This window comes from Geospiza fortis, unplaced genomic scaffold (assembly GCF_000277835.1).
Source record: "Geospiza fortis unplaced genomic scaffold, GeoFor_1.0 scaffold424, whole genome shotgun sequence".
In the NCBI taxonomy this organism is placed as follows: Eukaryota; Metazoa; Chordata; class Aves; order Passeriformes; family Thraupidae; genus Geospiza; species Geospiza fortis.
The window spans coordinates 1,926,285-1,946,265 of NW_005054354.1; the positions used below are offsets into that span (position 1 = coordinate 1,926,285).

The window sequence follows — 19,981 nt, forward strand, 5'->3', positions numbered from 1 at the left end:
GGCGGCCCGGAGGGCAAAGGAGGTTGCTAAAGGTCAGGGAGTGAGTCAGCAGCTGCGCTCCGCCTCGGCCCTCGCCGCTCTTTCATTGAAAAGACACCGGTGGGAACTTAGGCCCAAAATACAAGTTGGGCTTGGGAGGAGAAAATAAATTAAATCCATGCAGGTTTATCGGCCCAGTAGTGTTTCCCAGACAGTCCCATACATTTATTGCCAAAATAACTGTGTGGTTTGGTTAAACATTACTATTAAAACATTTTCCCACTTTTACCCATTAACTCCAGGAGATCGGAGAGACAAGACTCTTCCAGAGACCACATCTTCGTCACAAAATAGATTAATTACTATGCATGATGTGATACAAAGCAAGTACATGCACAATTCAGAAATAGACAATATTTTAGAAACTGAGGACAGTTACAATATTTTGCAACTGTTGGGATTTTTCCAACAAATGCACTTCTTTCTTGGCCTGATGGAATAATGTTACAACATCAGTCCAGAAATGAGAACGTGTCTTAAATCCTGTCTGAGAAACGTTTGCTGTAAATTGGTATCTGCAACAGTTCTGCCTTTCAGGGATACTAACAAAGCACTGCATGAAAGTAAGGGGAAAAAAAAGTTAACACAAGTTAAACAGAAATTATTCCCTGTTTGGTTAGTGACCACTAGAGGGAATGCTGGATTGTTGTTCCCACAGGCCTACAAGGCCTACAAAGGGAACACAATTTAAAAGGAAATTATACTATCTTTGTACTTGGCATCATGGCACACTTAGCCTGCAGATGTCATTGGCACATCAGTTTGAGATTTGCCTTTTCCAGAAAGTAATAGTTTGCCTGTCAGTAAAGTCATTGCCAGCTGTAGGCACTGTTTGAAGACAGATATTACTCTGAAAAACACCCAGTATCTTCTGCAGTGTGAACTGGAAACTTAGTCTCTGTAAGCAAGCCTAGCTTTAAAGGGAAGTAGAAAAGCGAATCCCATGGAATTTAACTCAAAATCTTCTGTGCTTAATGACCAAACAAACATTGCTTAATGACCTTTACATATTCCCAATTTGAAAATATTATTTAAATAAGTACCTTGAGGAAAATAATCTTAAAAGTAATACCGAGATTCAAGTATTAAATGACTAGACAGCTTATTGTAATATCAGCTGTCTACCCCACATCCCACAAGCTCACATTTTCCCTATATTTACAGTTCAGGCTTTTTCTACTGATACATCTTTATATAAGAAAGCTTTCATGACATCCTATCTCTAAAATACATTCTTTTAATAAGAAGAAAGCTGGTAAACCAGGAACCATCTTTTTTACACCATCCACAATAAAATTAATTCTAAGGCTGTGTTTCTTCCCCTTCTCTTTTGATCTCCCTTACACATCTAAACAGCCTTTAGGCTCTTTGGATAGACATCTAAGCTTCTTGGGCATTTTAATGGGTTTCAGCCAGATTGAGGACCTGGGCATGCAGATGTCTCCCCTCTGCAAACTGCCTTCTGTGCCTGTGGCACAGCCCTTGCCTCATGAAACTCACAGTGTGCTCTTCTGAAAGCTCCCTCTGCCACAGTGTGGGGCATGGAAATGGCAGAGGCCTGATCCAGCAGCTACAGAAGATACAAAATCCTGTCTCAAGTCCCATCTCTCTTCAGAAGAAGTCTGCTGGCCTCAAGGATATGAATCCTCTTATGGAGCACATTTCCACCCTGCTATGTACTTTCTGGACCCAAAACAAAATAGCTGCACAGCTATTTACTGTGAAGATTCACAGCTCTCTACAAAAGCTTCATGCATGAGTGTTAGCTGGGAAGCCCAGTCCTCTGAGATCCACTGGCCCAGATTCCAGACACAGGTCTAGACAAGTAAATACCATTGCTGTATTAGAGCCTCAATATCACACTGGAATCTATGACATACCCAGAAAGCACTAAAATATGAATCCTACGTAAGACTGAGATTAAAATCTTGTAAAGATGAAGGTCTGAATTGTTTTGAAATTCTAAAGAGAGACATGTAACAGCTTTTTTGTTTTCAAATCTACCTCTCCTTTACATACAGTAAGTTAACATTTACTCAGTGAGGATATAAGGGAAAATAAGTAAAGGGACAGGTAGTCCATGCAGTAGATGACAGCAAGACACACAAAACTAGCAAAGCTTACTCACTAACCCCGCTGGCCCAAGGCAAGTATGTATCATATAAATTTCAGAATTAAGATTATGTCAATGCCATACTCCTTGCTCTGAATGCCTGGTCTCTAATTAAACCATTACTCCCCCTCCACACACCCTACCTCTGCTTGCTCCATGCCCAAATGAATGGGTGCTCAGAGAATGAATCAATACTGTGTAACACAGGCACTCTTGGGAGCTTTGCTTATTCAGTTGCTTCTGCTGTTGCAAGAGGTAGAAAATAAGGTGGGGGATTGGGAAGTATTAGTCTTGAGTTATTGTGACGTTACATGTGGCTACCAAGAAGCACTAAACAAACAGGAGACTCCAATTAGAAAATACTGATTAATTAGCATCTTAGCTCTTTGCCTCTTAAAATTGCCAGGCACAAAGTTAAGAAGCCACAAAGCAGATTTTTAAAATTATTAATATTTCAGTCGAAGCTGTATTAGTAAAATCCATGTTATATATTGGGTTTGTGCCTATCTCCACTTTTAATCCCTCCTGTCTCAAGTCAATCCTGCCCTTATAGCATGGCTGTTACTGCTGACTCTGAAATACAACATATCATATTTTAATCCTGCTACAGGAGCTTTCACATCAGCATGTAGGCATCCACCCTCAGTAATTAACTAAACAGTCCCCCAGACATCAGAACTCCACTCACCAGAGCCCCTACGCCTCGCCACCATGGCAGCCTCTCTTCTGTGGCCATTCTGCCTCTCAATCAAGTTTTCTCCTCACACAGGGACTTGTGTATCTCCTAAAGCTATTTGTACTCATTCCCTCTTCCAGTGGCCATTTGTGGCTTGCTGCAATGGTGGCTGGCTCTGTCCTCCTTCCTACAGACATCCCACACTTCACCTCAATCTCCTCACAGAAGATGTTCTTGGGAATGAAGAGCAAAGGAAAAGAAAACTTGTTGTTCCCAGGAAAGAAGTTATCTCTTGAGTGCTAGAAGAGAAATTTCACTTGCCTCCTGCAGTGACTCAAATTGAGGAGCAATTGAATAAATAACAGACCTGGGATTATTTTTTTTCTCCCTTCCAAGACAGGCCAGGAACCAATGAGAACTTTATTTCTTGTCATTATGGCACAGATTCCAGTTTCAGCTAAAATTTTTACCTATAAAAATAGAGCAACACTAAAACTGACAACCGTATTAGGAAAAAAATAAAGGTTTCACATACCATAAAAAAACCAGAAGAGTGATAAATACAAAACTCCTCCATCCCAGCTCAAAGCTTGCAGAAAAACAAATCAAGAAGAGATTACAGAAAAACTGTAGGTTTCCTCTGTGCTGGTTGGTAAATTAAAATGCCAGTGAGTGTTTCTGAGCACTGGAATACAATCACCTGTATGGTATATGATTCATTTTAGAATAGCCCTTGTGCAGTTTTTGCACAGGCCAATAGCTAATAATTTTCAAATATGATTTGGGAATCACCATAGGCCAAGGACTGTTATCAACTGGCCATCTGTATATGGCCACCCCATATGGAAAGCTGAAAAAAAAAGCTTCCTAGACAGCTTATAAATGAGCCCAGAGAAATACTGGAAAATAGTATGAATGTTGGCCATTCAGTACTAGCAAACAGTCTCAGGCACATAAAATTTCCTATGACAGGTACAGCCATACACATGCAGCCAAAAACCAATGGTACAGTCTAGCTAAAGTTGCTTAAGATAGGCACACCACCTGACCCCACAAGGACAAAGCAACAAAGAGAAAAATAATACAGAGCTTCTTGGTAAGTTGGATGGATTTTTCTAGATAAAACATTTATCAGAACTGAGTTTCCAGCACCTTCAGAGATGTGAGGGAGCAGGTCCCAAAGGCTCCCTTAGCTGCCAGGAAATAAGTCATCCACAGAGACCTGCACAGAGCATTATCCTCTCCCAAAACTTCACAGCTGCTCAGCTGAAATAACTCAATACCTTCAAAGAAGACATGACAAAGTATTCATATCCTGAATTATGCTATTTTTAGACTGTCCTAATTTAATTTACCTCAGTAAGAATAGTTGAGTCAGCAGATACCATCACAATGACCTAGTAGAACCTAATGGCAGAGTTTTTATATGGTCTTGATTAGGCAGCTTCATTGATGCAATAATTTGGTTTTCATCTTTTCCCTTTTCTGCCATACACACACAAGCCTCTACCAGTTCTCTGGAAGGAACACAACCCTACCCATGGTATTCACTCAGCCACAGCAATGCCAGAACTGCACTCCAGCTCATTCTGATTTGCCATCAGAGAAGGGGCAGGGGTGGGACAAAGAGGATGAGGAAGGGAGAGTGGCTGCCCAGCCAACCAGGCCACTGTGTCCCAGCACAGACCAAGCCAGTCACTCCACTCACCTTATATCCCTCTACTGCCACTGGCTCTTCACCTGGCTGCCAGGAGAAAGATCATTTCCAGGGAAAGAAACGGTGTGAAGGAAGGGACAATGTTAAAATCTAATTTTCTATGGGCTTTTCATACCCTGCCAAGTCTCCTTTCAGTCCATGAAGTGAGAGTGTCCAACCTGCTAAGATCTTTCTTTTCCAAAAAGTAGATTAAGAACTTGGAAACAGCCTTGGTATATATCTGAAGGAAATACAACTCTCAGAGCAATTTGAAAATAATCTTAAATTTTGTAAAACCGTCAACAGCATAGATCTGGACAGACTCATCATACAAAGAGGCAATTCCTCCTGGAAGTCATAGTTGACAACTGCAGACACAGGAAAGTATCTTAGAAACAAACAAACAAAAATACAGACCCTATAATCATCACATGTATGATTGGACAAAAAGAGCTTTGAGCTAACATAAAAACTTTAGCAAGAACATGTAAAAATGTCTATGCTGTGGCAAAATGACTTCCAGCAAGCAAATGCTATCAGATGCAGTAAGCATCTGATAGAAGACTAAGAGTTGTCATGTCTGTGGAGGATGACCAGAAGATACTGATTTTGCACATCTGGTAACTCTTGATACAGAATAAACAATAATGCTTGTCACAGCAAGCGTGCCATGCACTACAAAATGGTACTATCATGACATAACTGTCACAGGGTCACCTTATAGAAAGCTTAAAGCACCAAACATTTCAAGCAAAACAAAACCAAACCACCAAAATAAAACCCCCAAAAAACCCAAAAAAACCAAAAACATAAACCCACCATTCCAGCAAGGAGCAGGTCAGTCTTTACTGAATGGAAAAGACAACATGACGGAAGAAAATGGAGTGATAGTAGTTTGGGCTGTAAATGGTTTTACAGTACTCTTCAGAGGTTTCCCTCAAGACTTGCACAGTTGGTCACTTCTGGACCTTAAACAGGAAATCCAGAAGGGAATTATTTCAGAAATGTTTATTTCAGATGAATTTGAATTAAATCTCATGGAGCGCAATGTCATTTGACATTTAAAAAGTGATGGCATCAGCAGTAGGATCAAGGAAATCTTGCTCGCCTCTGGGTTTGTGTCTTGTGATCAACTTCAGGGCTGCAATTGGATTGTTTTCCCCATGGTTAAGGCATTTATAAAAACCATTTGCTGTCATGTGGATTCTCTTCTGGTTAGTAAAACATATGAACCCATGAACGCCTCTTATACAGGATTTCTCTCAGGATTTTCTCTCTTCACTAAGTTGGGAATATTTTCAACAAACCCAATAAAAATCTTAAATAACAGAAGCATCAGGTAGCTTAAGCACGGACAAGGTCTAATAACGTAAACCTGATACAGTGTTGTTTAAAATGATTAGAATTGTCTACTTTGTATTGAAAGGTCTGTAAAAAAAATCAGTAACTTGATATGATTTCATTCTTAGGATTAACACTCACCACATTTATAACATGAAGCCTGGCACGTTTGAAGTGTACATATGAAGAGATCCAGGAGAAATCCCAAGTGCTGACAGATGAAGGATATAATGATTTGGATAAAACTTTATAAGCGATAACGTTACTGTTGGTTAAGCCCCCCTGAATTTACCAACAAAGGAAATTCCAGAAATTATCCGGTGCCCAAGAGCAACACAATAAAACTGCTGCAACATGAAGCTGTATTTTGGGAATCAGAAAACCCAGAGTGTCTGATTATCCTAAATTTGTTACTCCACAGCTTTTTCCCAGCTATAAACTACAAGCAAATCATCAAATAAAGTAATTATGACAATTACTGCATCAACATGTTGTCTGAGTAGACAGAGCATACACATAATATCATTTATGAAAATCAGCATGAAAGTGTTAAGAATTATGACTTTTTTAAAAATAAATAAGCATTAATATGTCACTTGTAACTTTATGGTAATAGAATCAAAAGACAACAAGAATATCAACAAACATAGATTTTTATATATAAAAGTGTTGTTTATTGTAAGGAAACTTTAAATATAACCAACAATATTGAAAATATCATGACTGGCATTTATGGCCTTGATTGTAGTTTACTGCCATACAAGTAATTTTTAGCATTTTTCTTAATCACATCAAGCCAGTGCAAAATATAGGTAGCTTTTAGAGATTAAGCATACAGAATGACAAGAGTGTAGATCTTGGTTACCTGATATTTCCTTCTAGTATAACAGGCTTCTCTTTTTCCCATAAATCAAAAGTACAAAGGCAAGTTATCATATGTGCAATTATTCATACCAGGTTTCTAAGTAAAAAAAAAATTACATTTGTAAATTTTGTTCAGATTGTATTTTTTAGAAATCTCATTTATAATTTATACCATACTATATGATATAAATTATATATTGTTATCGTATTATATAATCATAATTTCATATACATGTATGATTATATTAATTGTCAGAACATATCACTAACTGTAGCATAATGATTACATCAACATACACAAATATATGGCATTAGAAAAGTCATTATCTAAGAAGGAAAGATGGTATAATTCAGGTGTTTGAATCAGGGCAGAAGCAGCCTTCCTACTACTCTTGCAGTTACATTTTGGCAGAGCTGCCCATCACCAGTACACACACACTGGCTGTCCATGAACACCAACAGACAGGTCAGTAAGCAGGACTGAAATTGGACTGTGCCTGAAATTTCCAGTCACAGACCCTCGTAGGCAATGAGCCCTGTGCTCATAATTAAGATGATATTCTCTCTCCTCAGTCTCAGAAGGTATCCCATGCTATTATGGCTGAACACATTATTTCATGATGACCTACAGGTTTTTGAAAGCAAGACATGTTAGCTTTAACAATGACAGATGTGTGCAAAGCTTTGGAAGTACTGATCTTTCAAATTAAAAACACTTTTGCACTTTCTGTTAAGGATTTTCAAGGACAAGCTTAGGTTAGCATGGCTTTTGATATCAATCACTTCAGTAATTGACTCTGACCTTTGATAGCTAAGATTAGACTGCAGGAAGAGAGATATACAGAGATCATTTCACTTGAAACAGATTTAACAATAAAAAGGTGAGATCTAAAAAAAATTAACTAGAGAACAAGCATAAATAGAGAAGACAAAATGCATAAATATAAAACAAGGGAGAAGGAAAACAATATAGGTTATGTATGATTAGGTAGAACATGACAATGACCCATGCCTTTGCTTTAAAAGCATTAAGGTTGTCAGCTGTCCTCACTCATGTACAGAATTCATATAACTAATAAAAAATGCAGTTTATTGCAAAAATATGCAAGTCCTCTAAATTGCATAAGATATTACAATGTCGTGCTGAAACATGACGTATTAAACAAAGAGGACTTTAAAACAATTACAAAATATTAAAAACCAGATTTGGGTCATGAGCGTCACACAAAACGCATCGTCATGCTTTATCTTATGATTAATCTTGTGATTCACTACATCTGTGATAAATGCAACATAAAATCATGACAACTGTAATAGTCAAAAAGTAATATCTACTGTATATCTTCTGTAGTAATACATATAAACACTTTGTGTGCACTAATACTTTCAACATATCACATTCAAACTAACAGTCTTTCCAGAAAAGATGTAACCTTGTTGAAGAACAGGAGCTGGTTTAACAAGTTCATCACATGTGGGGTTTTTTAAAAAATCTATTCTTTAAGGAAATGCTCTGTTAAAGGACTTGATTTTCAAAGGTGCTGTGCTACCACAGGCTGTCCTTATATCAGATGGAACCATCATACTGAGCACTTTTAAAAATCAAGCCCTCAATTTATTGAATTGCTATTTTCTTTACTAGTATTTCCACTGTCATAATTAAAAAAAAAACCAAACAAAACAACAAAACAAACAAAAACAAAAGAACCACCCAACCAAAAGCAAACCAAACCAAAAAACCCCAATCCCATTCTTAAAATCACAGAAAATGCTTGGCATCTATAGGAAGAGAGACAATTTTTCAGTGGACTAACCACTACTGTGCTATATTCTCATAACAGATCTTGTTGCTCCAATGTTTAGTTCATGCACTGGTGTCAGCAATGTCCATGTTTGTTCCAAACAGAGCAACTAGCTGCTCTTCATAGTTTGCAATGTTTCTTTTCAGAATTTCCATACAAGGTCCCAAAAGCCTTTCGAATGCCTGCACATCCATAACTAAGATAAAAAGGGAGAGAAAGAGAAAGAATATTATGTGCTCATCAGTAACAGACACTCATCCTGGTATTTATGATATTCCAGTGTAACATTTTAAATGACAACAGATAGTACTGAGGCATATGCATTGTTCACACAGAAGGAACTGCTTACCTTAGCAAAACTAAGATCAGCCAACACACTGCTGTCTTGAAACTTCAAAAATAAACTTGTTCTGTTCCTTATTTTGAAAATATTTTCCTATTAAGATATATGTTACCCGAGAGCTTGTCTGAAGGGGCCTGGATTCCTCCACAAAATAAAGTTTTAAGACCCATAATATTTCAAAAAGCCATAACATTAAGTGTTGTTGTTGGCTGTATCTGGGCTCTAACAGTCTATTTACTTGCTCTTTTTACTTGCTTCCACCCAAAGTGAAAATGGTAATGAATACTTATTTTCACAGCAAATGTGCAAAAAGTTGAAGACTGTAATTCACACACAATGTCAGTACACAGCCAACCAAAATATTTTCTTTATCTGATCACATAATGTGATCCTCTACAGTTCCAGCCAATAGGCCAGGGAAGAAACTTCATATACTTCCAACCTGCTGGCTAGTAATCTCTTGTCTCCTGAGAAACGTTCAAGATCTCTGCTGTTTGGGAAGTGCCAGTGCTTTGTTATTCAGCCATAATGGATAATAACACTCCTCCTGACCACTGCCTGTTATTCTTTCCCTTCTGTCATATTTTTGATCTCTATTGCCTGATGATCTCTGTGTGTTTCAAGTTAGGAATTTTAAAAAATAGAGAAACTTTTTTGGTTATTGGCTTGGTCATCAAATCATTATGCAGGAATTCCAAATCTATCTTGGCAGTTTACAGTTTTCCCATAGTGAGGAGCTTAACATCAGAGTCACAATAGAAACAACCAAATAGATTAAATATAATTTTATATTAGATATTTGCAGTTTTCCCATAGTTAGGAGCTTAACATCAGACCATGAAAAGCAACGGCTGTGAAGGGTCGTCTATGAGCACAACTCCTACAATCTTCACTCTTCCTGTACCTGAGACTACAGTGTGGTGGGATGACTACATTGACAGCTAGTGGAGACAAAAGAATTTTTTAAGAGCTTAAGTCATGGGGATAAAAAGGCCCATGATTTTTAACAGAATTATTTCTTAGATGAGTCAGTCTACTGAGAAAAGAAACGCCTCACCTTTCTGCAGAGTATCAGACATTTATCTGATGGTATAAGTAGTTTGCAGCAATATTCTGTACTGTCCTAAAAGAATTTTTACTTCCATACAATCAGAGAAATATTGGAGAAATTATGTGTAATAGTATTTATCAATTGTAAGTGATTTTTGCAGATATATAATGCAAATAGTAATGCACAATAATAGGTGATTACTATAACAGTCTTAAATTCTGGGGAAAGACAGAGTCACAACAGAAACAAAGAAATAGATTAAATATCATTTTATAATAGATATAAAATGGTATTGACAAATACCTAAACATTTGACAGTGCCAAGAGCAAATGCAGAAGCAGCTCGGGGTTTGTTAGTTACAAGAGCAAGTTCTCCAAAATACTGTCCTCTTGAGCATCGAGCTATTTCTACTGCTCCATTCTCTTCTAGATCTTGTTTACCCTGAAATATCATGGAAAGAAAGAGAGAGAAAGAAAGAGTATTAGAGGAGAGATTTGCCAAACTCAGGATTACATAAGCAAAGTTAGTGACAATGGTAAAAAAAAAGGTTGTTGTTTTAGGGATGTTTACCTTCCTTGTCATTATAATCCTTACTTCTCCAGATTCCACAATAAAGAAAGAATCAGCCAAGTCACCCTGCACAAGAAAAAAAAAAGAAAGTGAGTAAAAAAAGTGTAATATTTCCCTTTTAGTTTCATGACAACATCAAAATATTTGCAACCAGTGCCTTGAAGCTCCTCTTTTTGATACCTGTTACAAAAGAAACCACTTTTAATTTGAAAACTATACTCTAGACACATAACAATCAAAACATCTATACAGAGCTAACAGCAAGGCCTTTTCATGAAAAGACATAGCTGACTGTGCCTTACACAAAAAGCAGAGAAAACCAATGCTGTGGAAGACTTTTAGGAACCTTACTACCATTTATCCACTTCTGTGTTCCTCCCAAATTATTTCCCTTAGCAAGTTTCAGAATAAAAAGCCTCCAGGGGCTATGTGATATTCACTAATTATCCTGGGGCAAGACAATCACAGTTGCCTATGCTGTTTAACTTTTGTCTTCTTGAAAAGTTGACCATATTTTAACAACACGATCAAGGTGAGTCCTCAGTGCTCCACCTAGGAAGCACACTTATCAAGTTTGAATTTCTAAGTGTACTAAACTTGTTGAACCTTTTATTTATACCTACAAAGAGGGTTGTTCTTGAAAATATCATTAGTGAAAAGTGAGCTTTTGAAACAAAATAACCACCTCTTACTCTTACATTTAAGATTCATTGATTTCCTTCATGGGAGAAAGAAAAATAGTGTTTAAAAGTATGCATTGTCTATAAATAACATGATTACTATTACCTATTATGAAAGAAAAACTAAAACTAGGAAGAAACTGTACCTGAGCAATGATTTGTTCTCCATCTTTGTACACTTTGGTACCAATCACATCAACCACTTTTAAACGCTCAGATACCTTCATTAAAAAAAAAAGAAAATGTAATAAACATTTGGTTAACATTATGATAGCATATATTTAGAAAGCCCTTTCATATTTCTTTCTGTGAATCTTTGCACAGAATAGTGTATCTTTATTTTCCTATTTTGATTACCATTAAAAAAAGAACTGCTGAACAGTGTTCCAGAGGGTATATCACAATTTTAGCAGCTATTCTGACAAGCTTCCATTTTTGTTAGAAGCCTTCAAAAATTATGTTCAGAAAAGCATGCATGTAAAAATATATGTAAAAATATAGCTGATAAATGAAAATATTTTTAAATTCCCCAAGTCATTGTTTAATTTTGTTGGCTAATATCTAGTAAAACTAAGCTTTGGGAAACTGAAAGTGAAGTTGTATTTTAAAACACAATATGAACAATAATAATTTATTCTAAATTGAAACAAAATTAAAATGCAGTCTTTCTCTGAAACAGCATTATGCAAACTTCTATTGTGGAGACACTTTGAATGCCAAATTTAAAGTCTTCAAGAGCAAAATCTTATCAGATACATCTGATACAGCCATTAAAATAATGCAATAGAAAAATCTTACTTCTAAAGATTTAAGGAATGGCAATGACTCAATAAAACTTTCATACATTCTTCTCTTTTTGGCATTATTTTTTACAATGATTCTTCGGAATGTTACCCTATCCTGTAAACACAAAGAGAAAAAGAGGGTTAATTAACTGAAAATATGTGCTAGAAAATACTTTAGAACTGGCTGTATATGACCAAATTACCCAATTTTAGTCACTCAGTTTAGCTGTCAGCCGAGCTGGCTGCTCTCTCCCTACTGTCAGTTGAGAAATATTCCTCTAGAGGTCAATCAGGAGCTCCTAAAGTTAACCTGAAAATCGCTGTGAAAATCCCTGGAGGGTACATACTGAGCTCACCTACAGAGGGTAGACTTTACAGCAGTGAACACTGAGTAGGTAATTCAGGATATTTAAGAAATCCTCAATATTGAAATGTTTAATTTACAAAGTTTATTCATTACCCTGAGGTCCTGTACAAATTGATATGTACTCAAAGAGGCTTTTAGGGTTTTGTAAAAACCAAGATACACGAGTCTGGGTCTTAGGTCACAGTCCACTTTTGCTGTTTCAGCAGAACAAGGCTCACTGCTGCCCTGAACAGCCAACTGGACATTCCTTAAGATTTGGCCATGAAAGTGAAAGACAGACAGAAAAACTACACTTATGGTGTTTTCTTCTCTTAACTCTGTGTGGCTGTGCCCTGGTGACAAGCAGAGGGAAAATGCACTGCAAGCCTTCACTGCCACAGGGGCACTTACTGGCCAACACAACCCAAGTTAATATAAAGCCATTCTTACAGTGTCCTAAACAACCCCAGAAGTCACATGGATTGAGCTGGTGAATAACCACATTTCATTTCAGTCCTGGCATCAGTCATTAGATCAATATGTACATCTTGAAGATGATGGCTATCTCAGCTTACTTTTGGGGTAAACTCGATTACTCTTGTCAAAAATTCAGGTAGTATAGCACAACCTCATATTGGAATTTTACTCTGGAAACAAAGGCATTCCAATCAAGGCATGGGGGAAAAATTAATATGTAATTATCAGTGGTTTTCAATTTGGGAAATTGCAATTAAAATAAAATAAAACAAAATTATTTTTAAAAAATTCGTGTTTTATTCAAACTCAGATTTTCATCTGTGGATTCTGGAAAAAGATAGCACTGTGTTGGGATTTCTCAGGATTTCTAGAATTAAACTTTCTGAAATTATAAGGGGTTTTTTTTAATGCTGATACAGCATGCCAGTAAAATGCCATACAAAATACATATTTTTAAAAATAGCTTAAAAGAAGTACTCTACTTACCAAACCCCAGATGGAACCAGGAGAGGTAGCTATAATTGTAGCTGCTCTGGGTGTATTGTACATTAAGGCCAACTCACCAAAACATCCTCGGTTATCATAGGTTCCAACACACCTCCCAACACCATCACATTTTACATAAATATCATATGTACCTCTGTTAATAAAATATAAAAGTACAGTGAGTAGAATCCAGCCCTGGCCTTTGCTAAGCAGCCTCTCACTATATTTTTTATACCATGAATTCCAAAGATAAAGCATTTGAAATACATATTTGCTTGCTTAAATGGTGTTAAACACCTTGTAAAGACATCTCAATGACTTCTATAAATAATAAAAGTGGTCTCTCTTTAAAGGGAAGGATAGGGTTATTAGTTTTTACATTAACTCAGTTTAAAAATAGAATGGATGTACAGTGATCTATTTATTACCAGAACTTATTAAAAATTAAAATCTTACTTAGAATCTGTTTCTTAATTTCATTTTAACCACACTAGATACAAATGTCAAGTTTGCTATGATAGGAGCACTGAAATAATGATACAAGTTATTTAATATTTTATATATTTTAAAGTAGTCATTTCTAATGAAACAGATGCAGGAAACAGAAGAAATGTATCTGAAAAGCAATGTAAAATCATGAAATAAATATATGCATTTTTCTAGTGTGCATTTCTTCTCTCCATCATAAATTTAAAAGTTTTTTTTTTTTTTTACTTTGGGAATGCAGTTAAATCTGGTATCTTGTAAAATACAAATTTGCCAAGCCCATTGATGCTGAGCCATCATCTTCCTCTGTGCTAAATATTTTTATGGTGTGCACTGATAAATCATGTGAATGTAAAGCAAAAATCTGTGCAGTTATTTCATTGACAAGGGACACAGAAGTGATACCCTACACCTAAAATCTGCAAGGATGACAGAATATTGTAAAGTCCCTGAAGCCTTTTGGACAAGAGATGACAAACTGTAACCTCCCAAGGCTGAAAAATATTGTCTTTCCAGCACAGAATCTGGGCACACTTTTATGGTAGTCTAATTTAGTATTTCAGTTAGAAGGGACCTAAAACAATCGTTTTGTTCATCTACCTGACCACTTCAAGGCTGCCCAAAAGTGAAAGAATTTTATTAACAGAATTGTCCCAATGCCCCTTAAACACTGACAGGCTTTGGACATCAACCTCCAGGAAGCCTTTTCCAGTGCTTGACCACTCAGGTAAAGAAAAGGTTCCTAATGTCAAAACTGAGCCTCTCCTGGCACAGCTTTGAACCATTCCCATGAATCCTGTCACTGAATACCAAGAGAAAAGCTGGAATGTCAGTGTTAAATACAAGTTCACAGAATACAGACTGTTCTCAATGGACTTTTGCAAAGTACTTTGTGCTATAATAAGACACAGCAATTCACCTGTCAATGACGTAGAAGTTGTCACCATCATCCCCTTGATCAATTACGTGTTCCCCTCCTTCAACCATCTTTTCAAACATTGCATCTAACACCTGAGACATCTGTTCCTGTTTAAAATAACACAAAGACAAGAAATTATCATCTGCTTCTACAATTTTACTCTTTGAATTAACTAACTGGCCAGCTTCCCAATATGCAGATAAAAGATGTTAATGGTGGAAAATATTCATGCTACAGAAATGTGTGGATCAATAAGAGAAAGACAGTTCTATTTAGCATTCAGTGTTAGCTTTTCCAGTGTTCAGAGCACAGCTTCCCACTTGTCACTGCAAATGGTAAAAGAGATCTCCTCTGCAACATAAATTGCTCATGACCATCCAAAACCAGAATTTCACCCTTCCCAACTGAGCAACGTTATACCCTTGAAAAAAAAAAAACCATTATCATTATTCTAAATCATACATTGACCTGATTTTGTCCTTAGAACTTCCTTACAGAATTTAGTTCCAAAATGATTGTGAAGTATTTTGAAAGTCTAAGTTATACAATGCCTGCAAAATGTTGGGCCAGATCCAGATGTAATCATAAAGGTCTACAGTGCTTTGGCTGAGTAAGTAAATGCTGGATTCTTTGGAAAGTAGGAATTTACACTACAAAACTAGTTTGTTGACAGAGAAATGCTAACAGACTAACAAAATGTGATCATTTGAATTACAACTGTATAATAACAAAAAAACTCACCTACTAATTACTTAATTTGTCTTATTTGATGTAAATTTCACTATTCACATCTAAAAAACTCAAACACAGCTCATTGTGGATTATGAATCGTAAAAAGTTAACTTAAAATTTTAAATTTTATTTTTGGTTTATCCTGCAATATGCCTAAAGCTCTATACTCTACTTCTTGAAACTTATTAAGCATGTATCATACTGGAACAAGCAGATCTAGTGAAAATCATGCTAAAAAAGCCTCTAGATTTGCATTTTGCAATGGTTCCATTCACAGCATTTCCAGCCACTGAAGGGTGGATGGCATTTGCCTGTCCAAAGAACACCAGGCCAAGTCAGTCCCTTAGAGTCCTCCTGCAGCCCATGGACAGAGATAACCATACAAGACAGCTCAAAATCATTCTCTAGAGATTTCCCTTTCTTTCCTCTGATGATGGAGAGATCCGCTGTAACTCCCAGTTACACACAGTTTTTAGACAGATAAATTAGTTGTAATGAATTCCATCCTTATGCTGCTGAATTTTTTACTTACTGAAAGCTTTTAAAAATACCAGCAGTACCATGTTATCCAAGCCTTTTTGAAAAATGGAAGCTAAATACAAATTTTCCTTCACAGAGCTGGCTGTGTGTGGGCACAAAGAACAACAGAATGGCAGTATCCATCCTTAGTACAGCTGATCATGGTAAAGCACAGGGAGAGATCCTGCAGCCCTCCTAGGCCAGCAAAGAATCATTCAACTGTGCCTCTGCTTAGTACCTTTGTTAGTATAGACAGGTATGTGCTTGAAAAGAGATGGGTCATTTCAGATATCAGTGAATGTGTTATAGCTCATTTCAGAGAAAGAAAAGTGTGAGTGGGTGCCATTGGAAGAGACTGAAAATTATGTACAGGAGATGCCTATTAAAAACTTCCATGCTTGAATGAATAGGTAATATTACATCATTCTTTTCAGTCCTCTCTATGTAAACAAAAAAATTCCTCCAGAATCTGCAAAACTGACCTAATGGCAGCTTGTCTAAAGCAACTGAAGCAGCACCTTCCCTTCCTCTGGCTTTACATCTGAATTGGCAAAGTGGCTCCCCAACCAACAGTCCCAGTCTGCCTTTTGAAAACATACAGAACATACAGAATGCCCCCCACTTCATGGGAGCTAAAGGCCATGTTATTATCTAGGTGCAAGCCATGCAAGAAAAATGTATTATTTGTGCATCAAACCCCAGAACTTAAAATACTTTCAAGATATCTTGGGAGAAAAGATTAAACCAAAAAGATCTATCTCCTGTAATGGAGGAGTCATACATATAATTAAAATCTCTATTCAGTGCACTTCATCTTGGATTTCTGGTTAAAACATTTTCAACTTATAACCATGAATCAAGCTCACCAAATCACAACTTTCCCAGTATGTAAATCTACAGTTCTTTAATGCAACAGAGTAGAATTCACAAATCCAATTATCTTTAAAAAATGTTTAAAATACTTTAAGATATTTAATACATCTGAGAGTAGTCTATTAATTGCTGAAGCATTGCACATTTATTTTCATTTCCTAAATAAACTGCAACTAACTTAAAGACAAGTGGTCCCTTTTCTGAAATTTTACACTTTAAATTAAGACAATGTGGACCTCAATAACCAAACCATGAACATGGTTTTTGCTTTTACCGTGAGAATTACATAACTTGCTTGACCAGTTTGCTCTGTGTGAATCCTCTGGAATCTCTGCCAGACTGAGGCTCAATTTACTGGCATCCTCTGTTGTTATTTTGAAAAGATAAGTAATTTTAGAATTAAAAAGCAGATTTGTTTCATAAACAGAATTAATCCTAGTATTTTGTTAAATGGTACAGTCTAAATGCTCTTCTTCCTTAAAGCAGTTCTACCTTCAAAAATACATGTAAAATGAAATCAAGATGGGGGGTGTTTTTGTGACTGACTGGCCTGTAGTTCCCTGGCTCATATGACTTCTAAAAACAAGAGAGTATTATCAAGTGAACAAAGTGAATTCACAGTTCTTCTATGGTCCCTGAGTTCATAAAATGAGCCCCAGTTGAAATGGCATCCTGCTGCCCACCTTGTCCTCACTTTGTGCAATTTGAAATATCAACAAATTAATATTCAATATGATATTAAGTCATCAATGACAAACCCAGAAAAGGATGGGGGCTGGGTGTGGGGAGGGCGAGAGAGGTAGAAAATGTTAGCAAAGCACAGGCAAGGAAACCATGGAAGAAAAGGACTTTTTAAATCAACAACTCTGAACCTTGCAGAGGAAGATAAATTACAGAATTCATGTCTACACCTCTCCACATTTGTTTTTCAAAACAAAACCATGCACATATACTCCAGGGGAACACTGACAAAAATGTTAGCAGCAATATTGATCCAGTTCAAAATATTGGGTTCCCTTGTGTTATATCCACTTGTAAACTAATGGAAATACATTAATTTCTTCACCATCAAAGACTCTAATTTGTATTTCAATCTACAATCAATATTTTTAAGCAATAGTATTTTCCTTGAGAATATACCTTAACCTTCATCCACACAGTTACATGCTAAATTAGTATTCTGCCTCTCAAATATCATGCACATGCCCATCAGTCAGGCTCAGTAACACATTTCATCCTTTGTAACTACCCCTAGTGCCCCAACTACACATCTTTTCAATACCTCCAGGGATGGTGACCCAAACTTTTTCCTGAGCAGTCTCTTCCAATGCTTGACAACACTTTCAGTGAAGAAATTTTTCGTAATATCCAATCTGAACCTCCCCTAGGTCAATTTGAGGCCATTTCCTCTGGTCCTGTTACCTGGGAGAAGAGACCAACACCCACCTGCTCACAGTCTCCTGTCGGGCAGTGCAAGAGTGACAAGGTCCCTCCTGAGCCCCCTTTTCTCCAGGCTGAACACCCCCAGCTCCCTCAGCTGCTCCTTGTGAAATATGTGTATTTTACGATTGGCTTTTTGCAAATATTAAAATGAATATTACATGTGTTGTGTTAGAAAGTAATGCTGTATTCTCTTAAGTAGTGTGTTAAATAATAGTTTTGGGTTATTAAAAAATGTTAAAATAGAAACTATGCTATGTAGGATACTTTTTTTAAAGAAAGGACTTGCAGCAGAATAGCAGCCCCAGGACACCTAAATCTTTCAGAGAAAAACAATTTATTGCTCTCTTATCAGAAGAAATGAACTTCTTCCCGCCTCGAAGGTGCTGTTAGGATTAACAGGAAGAAGCTGACAATGACCAGACAGAATCCTGTATTTGAATGGAATTTATGCATCATGTATGAGGCGTATGAATATGCAACAGGTTATTGTTTTTAAGGGTTAATCCTTTGTTAACGTGTGTCCTTTTTTGGGCTTATGCTGCCCAGAAAAAGGTACCCGGACGTCCATAACTCTTTGGTTCTATTGTCTCATATTGTCCTAATCCAAATTGTCCAAATTATTATTACTCTAATTGTATTACTATTTTTATAACCATTTTATTACTATTAAACTTTAAAAATTTTAAAAACAAGTGATTGGCATTTTTCACATCCTCAAAGGAATTGTGCTTCAGACCCTTCCCCAGCACCACTGCCCCTCTCTGGAAGGGCACCTCAATGTCACCACCTTTGTGCCATCTAAGAGTATTAACATGTTCAGGCATTCTGGGCTCAGTTATATATATTATAAACACATTTGATATATGTATAAATGTGTGTGTGTATATATATGTATGGAGGGTGAGGGAGTGGGATGTATATTTCCATTAATTGCTCCAAAATCTGTAGTTTTAATCCTTCACCAAAATTCTTAAGAACCTGACAGCAGCATGAGAATCTTCTGTTAGTGGTTTCAAGGAATGATTTGACCTTAAGTATAAGGTTCCACTATTCATAAAACAGTTACATTATGTTCTCTTTCATCTTCCTTCAAGTTAATCAATTCTAATTGATTAATCAATATTTGTGCTCTCTTACATTAATTCTCCAGGTACATAAGTGGCAATGTGCCCAGAAATTGCTTTTGCGTATTTGTGAACAGTATGTATAATTTATTACTTTTTAGAAAAGGGTCAAGACCTATTTTATATATTCTGTACAAGCATTAGCAGGGCGAAGCTCTCCAATATTAAACTTCTCTGAAAGAGAATAGATGCTCTAACACTGCTTGTGAATTTTTGCCTAAGAAAGGATTCAGACTTTAAGGGCAAGGGCATGGCTCAGCTTTGATGGTATCAGCCCCTTGAGCCAGCCTCTTGCTCTGATAAAAGGTTCATCAGGTGTTTTAGCTGCTGCCCTCTGGGCTGTAATTTCCAAATCAAATAGCCTGTTGTTAATCACCCCAGCACATTTTCCTCTTAAGAGACAAAACCAAAAGAAGAACTCTGAATTGTACTGTAAAAAGTGTAGAAAGCTTCCTTGGCCAGTAGATGAGCTGCTGCTGCTATTCTTCCTGGTGATAAAACAGTTGTTAGGCTGAACAGAGAGAAATTGCAGTGATAGCAGCTTCAGGCTTGTTCTCTGTAAGGGCTGAAGACATTTGGTCATCATCTTGTTTTCTCCTTGCTGGCTTACACAAA

The 19,981-nt window shown here is 36.7% G+C and overlaps 1 protein-coding gene across 1 annotated transcript in view; it reads right to left on the bottom strand.

Moving 5' to 3' along the window:
* Positions 1-6,512: 6,512 nt before the first annotated feature.
* PRKAR2B (protein kinase cAMP-dependent type II regulatory subunit beta) overlaps positions 6,513-19,981 on the bottom strand; it is a 76,674-nt gene continuing 63,205 nt past the window's right edge. The window contains exons 6-12 of the mRNA XM_031059018.1: positions 14,676-14,782; positions 13,271-13,424; positions 11,975-12,076; positions 11,323-11,397; positions 10,497-10,562; positions 10,229-10,367; positions 6,513-8,727 (exon numbers count right to left, since the gene is read on the bottom strand). Coding sequence (XP_030914878.1) covers positions 8,594-8,727; positions 10,229-10,367; positions 10,497-10,562; positions 11,323-11,397; positions 11,975-12,076; positions 13,271-13,424; positions 14,676-14,782 — 777 coding nt within the window. The 3' untranslated portion in view covers positions 6,513-8,593. The remainder of the gene's footprint in view (positions 8,728-10,228; positions 10,368-10,496; positions 10,563-11,322; positions 11,398-11,974; positions 12,077-13,270; positions 13,425-14,675; positions 14,783-19,981) is intronic.